General features: G+C 42.8%; 1 protein-coding gene across 1 annotated transcript in view; it reads left to right on the top strand.

Moving 5' to 3' along the window:
• Positions 1-12,500, top strand: part of LOC139763387 (gamma-aminobutyric acid receptor alpha-like) — a 39,619-nt gene that overhangs the window by 7,785 nt on the left and 19,334 nt on the right. Inside the window, exons 2-5 of the mRNA XM_071689399.1 lie at positions 7,035-7,132; positions 10,023-10,103; positions 10,866-10,966; positions 11,174-11,241. Of these exons, the coding sequence (XP_071545500.1) occupies positions 7,050-7,132; positions 10,023-10,103; positions 10,866-10,966; positions 11,174-11,241 (333 nt within the window). The 5' untranslated portion in view covers positions 7,035-7,049. The remainder of the gene's footprint in view (positions 1-7,034; positions 7,133-10,022; positions 10,104-10,865; positions 10,967-11,173; positions 11,242-12,500) is intronic.

Below are 12,500 nucleotides of genomic sequence, written 5' to 3'. Positions count from 1 at the left end.
CCTACACCCACCCTCCCCCTTCCTCACCCGAGGTACGGAACGAGAAATCTACCTTGCCGGTAGAGCAAGACAAGGTAGATTCTACCAGGGAGTCAGTAAGACGAAGATACTGGTCGATACTGGTCGATACTATTCCAAGACGACTTTCCAGTCTCCTTGTGATGGTTTATGTTACATTCCATTTGCCATTTTTACCCTTTTTCCAGTGACGGCTTAAAACATACCACGCGTTCTGTCTCGTGTATATCTGTACCCAGTTACTAGTTACAGTTATACTACCCCCCCCTGTACTCCCCCCTAGTTCTGTAATATCTCAACTGTGTGTACTGTAAGCTGGATGGCTGCTTGAATTCAAAAAGCCGTTCTTTATTTATTCATTTATTTATTCAGTAATCCGTTCTTTATTTATTCATTTAATTCATGGTACACATCTTCAGCTCACGTGTGGACAAGAGCTTCGTCAGCAACACACGGGTCATACTGTTGGTCAAGCACACTCCGGGGGCGCGCCAGTCACATGTTTATGGTGACCGAGAGATGAATGAATGGTGGGGAGTGAGTGAGGGAGGGAGGGAGGAGCTCCAGAAGATGAACGCACGCATGCACGGCAGTCTTTTGACGTGCGGAGAGAGAGAGAGAGGAGAGAGAGAGAGAGAGAGAGAGAGAGAGAGAGAGAGAGAGAGAGAGAGAGAGAGGTGATCTGCGTCGCAGAATTGGTTCGCGTTTGCTGTGAGTGACACTTGGCAGGTTGGGGGGAGGGGGGTGGGGGTTAGGGGAGGGGTGTGGGGGTTAGGGGGAGGGGGTGGGCGTAAGGGACATCACACACACACTCTCTCTCTCTCTCTCTCTCTCTCTCTCTCTCTCTCTCTCTCTCTCTCTCTCTCTCTCTCTCTAACTCCCCTCGCTCTACCCCCCTCCCTCCCTCCCCTATCCCTCACGTTTCCAGGTCCCCCTCCCCCCCCACACCAGTTCTCATGGGGTGGTGCCCCCCCCCCCCCCTGATCTGGCAGCTTATCTTCATTCCCCTCATGTTGATTGCCATGTCCTGGTAATCCCTAGGTTAGCCTCGCCCTTCCTCACCCTTACCTCACGACTCTCATCCTAATTATGTGTTTTTAATAGTTACTGTACATGAGATGACTCTCTCATACTCTCATTGTTGTATGAGTCTCACTCAGTCTTTCGTTCCTGTGCGAGTCACTCGTCATTTCATCCCTGTATTAGTTACCCCTTGTTTCTCTCCCAGAGCCCCATTTTCTTTGAAAGTATATCACCACGTTTTCTCTTTACTGTCCGTTGCCTGATTGTCCTGTCCATTTTGTCATTATCTAGATAACGACCTCACACTCGTATGTGTTTTTTTTTTGTAATCTTTTTGTCGATATGAAGAGAATCCCATTTTCTTACACATGCCATATAACCCGTTTTCTTTACTCTTCGGTAGCCTCACGAATAGATAAGAATATTAGTTTCTTTTTCTTTCTTTTAATGTATTACTAATTTACTGAAACACTCTGATATCATGATGGGTTCAGACTGAAGCTATATATCTATCTGTCTATCTACCCTCCAAGTTTCGTATTTCGTCATGGATTAGTAGAGGAGAAAGTCCTGTATTAGGCTATTGGTTGGTATGAGACGCGGGCGGAGTGTGTGAGTTCTTCACCCGCTCACCAGATGGCATTGCGAACCAGTGGGCGGGGCTTAAGCCTGTTCCAACCGCTGATCCGGAGTCGAGTGTCGTATTCCCACATTTATTTTTAATCAATTGTCACAAATATATTTTTAGCGAGATGTAAGATTATTGATAGTATTTATAAATCGGGATAGAGATTGTTTAGAGAATTAATGCATTTGATAAGACTCCCTGTCTGTATATACACTAAAATATCTGTAATCCGGAATCCTTCACCGAAACCCTCTCATATCCGGAATGGCTTTTGGAAAGAAAACGGTGTCTCGGCTTCTCTTTCAGTTGAGGGAGGGAATTGAAGGTTACCCAATTTGTCCGTATCTCACTACGGACGGTACGTGATGCTGAGCCTAGCGGCCAGGTTTTTTGCTTAGCACACACACACACACACACACACACACACACACAGAGTAAACCAGCCATCTCACCAACTATCCACTATCCCTCGTCTCGTCCCAGGGGCATTGTTCAAGAGATAATTGGCCTCATACCGTCGCCTTAACAAGGGTAATGACAGTTAGGTCCATGGAAAGAGAAGCCTCCAATTGCCTTCCAGACTTGGTCGTGTTCCGCCAGCAAACCAATCTTGACAACAATTGCTCTCGTGTCTTTTAGACGTGAGTGGATTATTTTATCTATCTCCCACACACACACACACACACACACACACACACACACACACACACACACACACACACACACACGTACTCCTTAAAGGGTTGTTTGTGTGGCTTTGGTCAATACTCCTACTAATGTAGTTAGTGTAATTCGACGTTGTATTACCCGAATCATAAGGTTCACTTAGCGAGATAGGAAGATAAAGACGCATGCGTCCGTAGATGTGAACACACACACACACACACACACACACACACACACACACACACACACACACAATACAAGCACAACATCGAACAAACACACACACACACACACACACACACACACACACACACACACACACACACACACCGTGGGAGGAATGGGTGATAGTAATGCTAATTCTGCTTTTTGAAAGCATGCTGTATGATGACAGGTCATGAGACCAGTGACCGGAATGGTACCTGTAGACTAGGAATGGTTCTCCACCATCAGTGTATCGTCAGATAATGTGTTTGTGAGAGACTCAGGTCTCATGTTTAATGTGTTTGTCTCCCCCAGTGATAAACGTTGCCTGACGTTGAACTTTGACCCCCCCTTGATCACCAATAACCTTAATCAGGCATGTGGTTGGTCCTTACTGATTAACACAGTCAGTGAGATCTCTTCACAAGGACTTTAGTGGCACTTCCACACACAAGTCCTTGATGAACTTTGACCTCCAGAACTTAAATCAGATGTGGAACTTTGTGTGTCGTATCTGTCTTGTTGATATTCGTTCACCAAGTTATATATTAAAATATTTGTTCACCCGAATAGGATAGTGTGTTCGTATGTATGACCCGGCATCCTTGACCTTTGACCCCCGATCTTGAGAAGGTCATTAGGAGCAGGACTCTGTTGTAATATAATAATAATGATAATAATAATAATAATGATAATAATAATGATAATAGTAATAATATTAATGATAATATTGATGATGATAATAGTAACAATATTACTAATGATAGTAATAATCATGACATTATTATCATTATTATTATTATTATTATTATTATTATTATTATTATTATTATTATTATTATTATTATCATCATTGTTGTTAAGACCTGGGGATATTCATGAATTAGGTGGTCTGAGTTCAGATATCATTAGCGTTGAACAAGGCCAGTGCGGTGGTTCCCCTAACTTAAGTTCGGGTCGTTAACAGTCCGTGTGTGGTGGACGTGTCTGGTCGAATCGACCATATGGTCGCCGTTCGTGGAGATCTTATCGTTGATCCGGGTATGCTTGTTCGATAGTGATGATTATGGTTAACCCCTTTATATTACTACGGTACGACCATCTGTCATAGTTAGGGTCAGGTCAAAAGGACAGTTCATCATACCTAAGGGTCGTATGGTCGACGTCAAGGGTCGTTCCGTCGTTAAGGGTCGAATTGGTAAGGAACGCTACTCATGCTCTGTGCTTCAGTCATGTCCAACTGAACTATCTCTGAAATTTGATCAAAGGTCAAGTTAGAACCAAATCGTGTTCTCGGTCAAGTTAGAACCAAATCGTGTTCTCGGTCAAGTTAGAACCAAATCGCGTTCTCGGTCAAGTTAGAACCAAATCGCGTTCTCGGTCAAGTTATAACCAAATCGTGTTCTCAGGTTTTAGTCAGAGGGTTCAACAGAGGGTTCTGTGGTGTAGCCTCTTCTACCTTACAAATGTATCGGAATTTTTGACATAGAAAAATTCGATGCTTTCTCTCGAGACCAAACCTCGAAGCGTTTCATTATAATATCCGATACCATTTCATATGGGAGTTATACCTTCGTTTTATCGTGTTATGTCAAGGTTGTGATGTCCATTACAACAGTGGCAACAGAAGCGTTTCTATGTAGATGCTGGATAGGTTTATTTTTTTATTATATAACATCGAAGTTGCCCCGGGAAAAAAATACCGGTATAACTCGCATAGAAAACGGCATTATACAAAAACTTTTAAAAGTCGTTATTACACATTTTTTATTTTTCTTTTTTCGTCCCTCCGTTGTTCCTTATTTTCATTCTATTATTTCCTCTGTTTTTCTTCCTTCACCTCTCTCTTACATTCCCTTCTTTCTCCATTTTCAAGTCTCACTCCCTAGCTATTTTTTTCCTCTGCGTTTTTTTTTCCACATGAAAAAGAATGATAAAAAGATAAAATCATACTAGATATTAAAATCTGTGGAATTCTGTCTTATTTCCTAATCACACTTATACGAGAAAATAATTCTCCAAGGATATTGACAGCGCCGGTAAATTGCGAATTGGTCATTTTCTCGACACTTAATTGAATCCTGCTTGTAATTAGTTCATAAACACGTTCTCTCTATAATCTGTCTGGTCCCTTTATAAACACGTCCACTCTGTATAATCTGTCTGGTCCCTTTATAAACACGTCCACTCTGTATAATCTGTCTGGTCCCTTTATAAACACGTCCACTCTGTATAATCTGTCTGGTCCCTTTATAAACACGTCCACTCTGTATAATCTGTCTGGTCCCTTTATAAACACGTCCACTGTGTATAATCTGTCTGGTCCCTTTATAAACACGTCCACTGTGTATAATCTGTCTGGTCCCTTTATAAACACGTCCACTCTGTATAGTCTATCTGGTCCCTTTATAAACACGTCCACTCTGTATAGTCTATCTGGTCCCTTTATAAAGGTATAGGTTATCCATCCTTATAGGACCTCTGAGGACGTGGATAACATAGCATAGTAACCTGGACTGGATAACATAGGTTTAGAACACTTGGTGTGGATAGCTTCGACGCGAACAGGTTAACTAGTCTTTGTGGTGGTGTGGTGGTGGTATGAATAAGTGGATATGGATAGATGGATAGTTTATAGGTTTGTGCACTTGCATTGACGAAGAGGGAATGTTGTGGATGAATTGGTGAAGATAATTTCACGAAGAGGGAATGTTGTGGATGAATTGGTGAAGATAATTTCGCCCGGAATAAACTGAATGATTTTCGAGACTTCAGTTTGGATAGTTGGGTGTGGATAGTTTATATAACAGCTGGTTCTCATAGACCAGCTTGGAGTAACTGGTGTGGATGTCTTGAGAATGTGGCGCGGGTCACGAAAAGTGTTGTGTTGTGTTGTGTTGTGTTGTGTTGTGTTGTGATGTGCTGTGTTGTGTTGTGTTGTGTTGTGTTGTTGTGTTGTGCTTAAGAAGAATTACGCTACGCTTTGGTTCTATGTGTGTGTGTGGTGTGTGTGTGTGTGAGTGTGTGTGTGTGTGTGTGTTTATGTGTGTGTTTGTGTGTGTGTGTGTGTGTGTGTGTGTGTGTGCCACCGCTTTTTCCAAGGTCAAGTACGATGACCTCTTCCTCCCCCCCCCCCACAACTGTGGTGTCAATATTGTCAGTAACCAAAGAGGAGTCACTATTGATCGTTCCTCACCCCCCGGGTAGGGTCAAAGGTCAAGGGTCGTAACTCTGCACCAAACACTTGACTTACATGGGGCTACCCGGATCACCATCTCTCTCTCCCTCCCCTCCTCTCCCCTACCTCTCCCCTGCTATCCCATACTTCCGGTGCTCCTCTCCCCACACCCACTCCCCACACCTTCATCTTTACACCCACACCTCCTACACCCGTTCACTGTGGCAACAAAGCGATATAATCCTAGTCACTTCAAGGTCGACTTTTCATTCTCTCTCTCTCTCTCTCTCTCTCTCTCTCTCTCTCTCTCTCTCTCTCTCTCTCTCTCTCTCTCTCTCTCTCTCTCTGGAGCGTCTGCTGTGTATTTCATATGACACCCAGCATATTATCTCATGTAGATAAGATAACGTGATAACTGGCTAATAGAACCGGCAGTTTTATCGAAAGGGAAGTCGGTCTTTACGGTTCGAGACGAGTGGTGCGCGAGTAGAACTGACACACACACACACACACACACACACACACACACAGAGGAAAGGTAAACTATTGTCTCTTAAAAGGAATTCCGATCCAATAATGCTTCACAAACCGCACCATTCAAGTGTCAGAGATGGTCCCAGAATTTTGTTCACTTTGAATTTTTAGAATGAAGGTGTGTGTGTGTGTGTGTGTGTGTGTGTGTCTGTGTGTGTTTGTGTGCGTGAAATGATTAGTTAAATTTAGCTTCTTTAAGTGGGGTAGATTGGCTAATTTACATCGAGGAAAAAAATATGTCAGTTACAAAAAAAGTTATCTACGATATATCAAGTTATGGGTCATCGTTTAGTAACTTGTGTGTCAGTTAATTAATTATTGATTTCCTTAAGGTTATCATTATATGCCTTTTGTCAGGTGACCAGACTTGTGTATACTTTAAGGCTGTGTGTATATAAAACACCACATGTGATGCTGTGTGTACATGGTACACATATGGCTTGGTATACCTATGAATGCCATATATGGCGTTGTATTTACGCATATATGGCACCTGTGACTGTGCGTATGATTAGTTGACGCACAGTGTACATGAACGTGCCGCTCGTGTTGTGTGCATAATCTGTGGAGCTATGTGCACACGTGTGTACCGTTAATCTAGTCATTACAACAGAGATAAAAGGTACAGGTTGTAATTAAATTGTAGACTCTACGAGTTGTAAAGGGACAAGTTGTAAAATACAAGTTGTAGTGGTATAAGTTGTAATTAGACTGGATCATTGTTACCCACCCCTCCTCCTTGAATTGTCCTGTAACCCCGCCCTTCTGCTTCGCCTTCTGCAGGAGTAACGGGCCGACATGTTGTGCTGTAGGGGCGTCCCTCCGTTTTCCAGCCTCCTGCTGCCCGCCCTCCTTCTGTCTCTCTCCTTCATCGACGTCAGGTAGGTCTGTGTGGTTGTGAGATGATAGTCTTCTGTATTTCTCTTTGTGAATCCTCCATTGTAGAAGACATGGTCCCCTTGATTGGTGAACCTCATTGCTCCCTGTTATGTGTGGCCTGTATGCCAGACTATGTCTCATATACTCCCTGCCTTGTACGCTCCCTGTTTTGTGTACATTCTCTCTCCCTCTTGCCTGGCATAGTGTTCTCCCTGGCTTACAGATCCGCTATGCACCCTGCCGTTTAGAATGGGCACACGGCCCCCCCCCCTTCCCCCTCCCTGTCTCTCATACATCATATGCTCCCTGTCATCCTTGAACCTTATGCTCCCTTTTTTTATCTTACATATCCTGTGGAAAATTGCTTCCATGCCTATTACTCCCTGTATAGTTTATTCTCCCATGCTCTATGCTCACTGGCATGTACAAGAATAATGCTCCCTGCTGTCTCGACAGGGCTAGTGTTGCCCTGCAATTATGCTCGTATCCCTAAGCATAATCTATGCTCTCCCTTGTCTTTTATGGTATATGCTGTATTCCCCCTGTACACCCTACGCTCCCTACGCCCTACGCTCCAGACTTCTGTACCATATTCTCTGTTGCTTTCGTGGTACACATCTCAAATGCTCCTCTCTCCCCCATCCCTCTCGGTAGAGTATATGTATACCTGAAGATCCCGTGAGTTTCCACTGACCACAAGTTCAGATGTATTAGCCAGGCGAGAATACAAATGTCTGATGTGTATTGACCAGGCGATTATACAAATGTCTGATGTGTATTAACCAGTTGAGTATACAAATGTCTGATGTGTATTAACCAGTTGAGTATACAAATGTCTGATGTGTATTAACCAGTTGAGTATACAAATGTCTGATGTGTATTGACCAGGCGAGTATACAGATGTCTGATGTGTATTAACAGGCGAGTATACAAATGTCTGATGTGTATTAACCAGGCGAGTATACAAATGTCTGATGTATATTAAGCAGATGATTATACAAATTTTTGTGTATAAAGTATTCTGTACTTATATGGAAAGCCCCAATTGCTTTTGACATTTTAGATCTGTGTCAACATCAGACATAAAACTGAAAAGTAATCTTTCTTATGTAAATTGAATTACTTTTTTTTTCTTTACTGCAAAGTAATTGTTAAAAGCTGATTAGGTAGTTAGATATATTTATAGCCAGTTTCTTTTTTTTTTCGTGATATCGAGAGATGAGATTTGGTCCTACAAGAACGGAAGGGGATTAGATCGCTTGTAATCATGCGTTTCGGCCGAGGATTGGAACCCATGTCATCCCGCAGTGTAATTGGCTGGCTGTAGGATCCAAGTAGGGGTAACGAGGCCATTACAAACGCTCTCGTAGTTTGGCTTAACGTGGTCCAGGATCTAACAGTTACCTCAAGGCGGACCTTACGTAACTCTCCCATATAGTGTTGAATCCACTTCAGGTCCTAGGGAGATGACGTGGTTAATCCAGCATCCATAAACCCGACAGATTTTGTATGAATTTACATATTCTCGTCCCCCCCTCTCCTACCACTGACGCTCCGACCGTCCCAAGGGAGGGTGGTAGTGGTTGTATGGGGTAAATTGGGTAAGTTGTGGGCAAATGGGTTTGTGGGGGAGGAATAGGCATTTCTCCCACTTCTAGGACATACAGCTATAGCACCCCCCACCCTCTCCACCTTTCCCTCTTTCCCATGAGATAGAACCTAATCACCCTCATGTGGTAATTACCCTGAACTGGTGATTAGGTGGAGGTTTGTCGAAAGCCCTTTCCTATGCAGTGGTGGACAGTGTTTGGTTCTTCTCTAGTGGCCATTTATGAAGTGGGGCTCCGGATGAGGAACTGTGGTATGTCACAGTGGTAGATGTCCGTGGTGTCACTGGTTTGTCAGTGGGCACATCAGTGGTATATCATTGGGTATGAGTGGGATGCCAGTGGTGTATATAAGCAGGCTGCCACTGATGTCGTAGTGGTATGTTAGTAGATACATCAGTGGTATATCAGTGAAGTAGAGTGGAGTAGATTAGGTTACCGTTAACTAACACCCACTGACGTTCGTGGTCGTCCTAGAAAACACACACACACACACACACACACACACATATATATATATATATATATATATATATATATATATATATATATATATATATATATATATATATATATATACACGTCCCCCAGTGTGCGTCGCCAAGGTGAGTGTAAATAAACTTTCGAATTAGCTGTATATTTACTAGTTTACATTCTGCAGTGGAAGAGTTTACGAGTGTAGAGTTGGCGGGATCATGTGCTCGCCCTCCCTGAGTTGGCTGCTAAATCCCTGACCTTGAAATGTGTGGTCGTGTCTATAAATAAGGTCGAGGTATTTTTTCATCGGTGTGTCCGTTTTCTTTTATTTTTTTCTCGGTGAAAAAGTCTTTTCAGGGTTAACTGATGTAATTAGCCTTTACTTCACTTTATTTTTTCTCTCTCTCTCGAGTTGCAAAGGCCCCGCGTTTAAAACGCATCTGGTCATTAGAAGAGATTCAGTGTTTTAAACAACTTGACTTTTTTTCATGAATGTATATACCAAATGTATTTTTTTTTTTTTTGCCTATTTCAGAAATACATTTTGTAAGAGCGCCCGTGACTGGTTTCATAGCAAATCTATTCACACATGTATTTTTATTCGTTTTCCTCACTAGAACCAAGGAATTGTCTATGTATCGTTTTGTAAACGCTTGTGGTCGTGATCCCAAACTTTTCCTTTATTTCTGTAACAAAGTGCCAGACACGTAACACATACCTGTTATAAACCCGGCACTGAAGATGTATTTCGTAATAGAGAGAATTGTAACAGACCTCACTGATTACCTGATGTCGACCTTCGCTACAGGGTCGAGGGGGTTCACGCCAGGTCGACCTGGCCAGAGAGATTCCCTCGCATCCATCGGAACCTGCCCAACTTCTCCTTCAGGTGGGTGTTCACCTCCTCCTCCGTCAGGTGGGTGTCCCTTCCTCCTTCAGGTAGGTGCTCACCTCCTCCTCCGTCAGGTAGGTGCTCCTCCTCCGTCAGGTAGTTGATCACCTCCTCAGTCAGGTAGGTGCTCCTCCTTCGTCAGGTAGTTGATCACCTCCCCCGTCAGGTAGGTGCACCTCCTCCGTCAGGTAGTTGATCACCTCCTCCGTCAGGTAGTTGATCACCTCCTCCGTCAGGTAGGTGCCCCTCCTCCGTCAGGTAGGTGCTCCTCCTCCGTCAGGTATTTCATCACCCCCTCTGTCAGGTAGGTCAATATTCCCGTCAGGTATGTGCTCACCTGTGCCTCTATGTTGTATCTTTAATGTATCACATAACGACTTAATAAATCAATCTTTTAACTGGTTTAGTTTAAGACATGTTATATCTTGTAAGTGGTTTAGCACATGTTATATCTTGTAAGTGGTTTAGCACGTGGCATATATTGTAAGTGGTTTAGAATATGTAATAACTTGTAAGTGGTTGAGGACATGTTATATCGTAAAGTTATAGTTGTAGTACCGTGATCATACTTGTATAGATTCATTGTCAGTATGTTATCTCGAAACCATAGAACTGAAATAACACACTGGTAGACTATTTTGTATATAGGACAGTATAGATTATAGTTTGTACATGGGTTTTACAAAGTTACAGTAGCAGAAATGATGACGATAAGAATAACAGAAATGATGATGGTCATATTTCTTCATCCTTCCCCAGGTCAGGAGAAGTGAAGCAGATAACACCCTCCAAGAACATCTCCAAACTCTTGGATAACCTCTTGAAGGGGTATGACCAAAAGCTTCGCCCGTCATTTGGAGGTGAATTCACTCATAGCGTTTTGTATTGTACAGTTATTGAAATAGAGTCCATTCTGCTTATTTACTGTGTCCTCATCTAAGTAGTCCGGTTTTCCATCCTTTCCTCCCTTCCGTCCCTGGGAATGGTCTACCATTTCCCCTCAGGAACATCTGAACTGTGTCCTCGCCCTGGGAATGACCCGTGTCTCCTCTTTCTTTCCCCCCCAGGGGAGCCCACCACCGTGGAGATTGACATCGAGGTCCGTAGTATGAGCCAGATCTCCGAGATGGACATGGTGAGTGTCTCTCCAGGGTACTACGGCTATACAGCTACAGGTTCACCTTGAGGTACACCGTCGTATCTTCCCCCACTGCTTTAACACAGCTTCCCCTCTCAGTTTTCACACGCAAGGACTCGATTGCTTTGCTTATATCATCGTTATATATCTTCGTGCTTTGATATAGCTGTGGTATATCTTCGACACTTGCTTTGATACAGCTTCACCTTAGCTTGGACATAGGTTTACCACTGCTTCGTCACTACGTTGATAGAGTTTTGCCACAGCTTCAAAGCTACTTTGATACGGTTCCGCCACAGCTTCGACGCATGCCTCACACTTGTTCAGCTCAGGTTTTACATATCTCATAACAGCTTTGACCTTGTTTTAGTCATATATGAAACACTTATTTTTAACAGCTTTAATAGTTATAAAACTACACCCAGATAAGAACACATTTGAAATAGCTTTGATGCAACTGTAGCTATTACAACCAACCACAGATTCGGAACTGATTTGAAACAAGTCACATAATCTTCTGTTACCATTGTTACCACGTCATAAACATTTCACTTATACTTGCTTTAGAACATTGTATATAGTAGCTGATGTATAGATCTATCTACCAATCCATTTTTCTTTATAGGATACATTTAGTGGACATTACAATGTTACACACTCCTCATTGCCAAGAGCGCTGAATTGCCTTAGAAGCTCCAGTGCTTGGCTTATAAGCCTAAATTGTGTAATCCAATCCATTCCTCATTGCCAATTATACACATTAATTCACATATACATGACACTGGCATATGTCATAGTAAAACCTTGCACGTTTTTTTTTTTTTTTTGCTGCATATGTCATATTAAAACCTTGCACGTTTTTTTATTTTCTCACAAACAGGAAGTCCCTCATGTGCAGGATCCGTCCACGTTTAAGAATCCTGCCTTTTCACTACATTAATAACATGTTTGTCGGATCGGCAACGAGGGCAGGCCCTTCGACGCCCCAGTGGCGGAGAGGGAGGCCGAGAACCGGAAGTCTGTATTGAAGGGAGAGGGTTCTATTCCCTCCCTGTAATAGGATTACTAAGGGCGTGAAAGCTGGCATTTTTTTTTTTTTTTCTATTCTGGGACATTCATATTAATTTCTGACACCCTTGGTGAATTCTCCCAAACTCTGATGAACATTCTGATGATTCAAAGTTGATTTAGATGTTTATAAATTCTGGTTCATTCTTCGATCTCCCCTTCTTGGGTTTCCCCCTGGTCGAAAAGTG

This window comes from Panulirus ornatus, chromosome 46 (genome assembly GCF_036320965.1).
Source record: "Panulirus ornatus isolate Po-2019 chromosome 46, ASM3632096v1, whole genome shotgun sequence".
NCBI lineage: Eukaryota > Metazoa > Arthropoda > Malacostraca > Decapoda > Palinuridae > Panulirus > Panulirus ornatus.
This window is presented reverse-complemented; position numbering and strand designations above follow the sequence as displayed.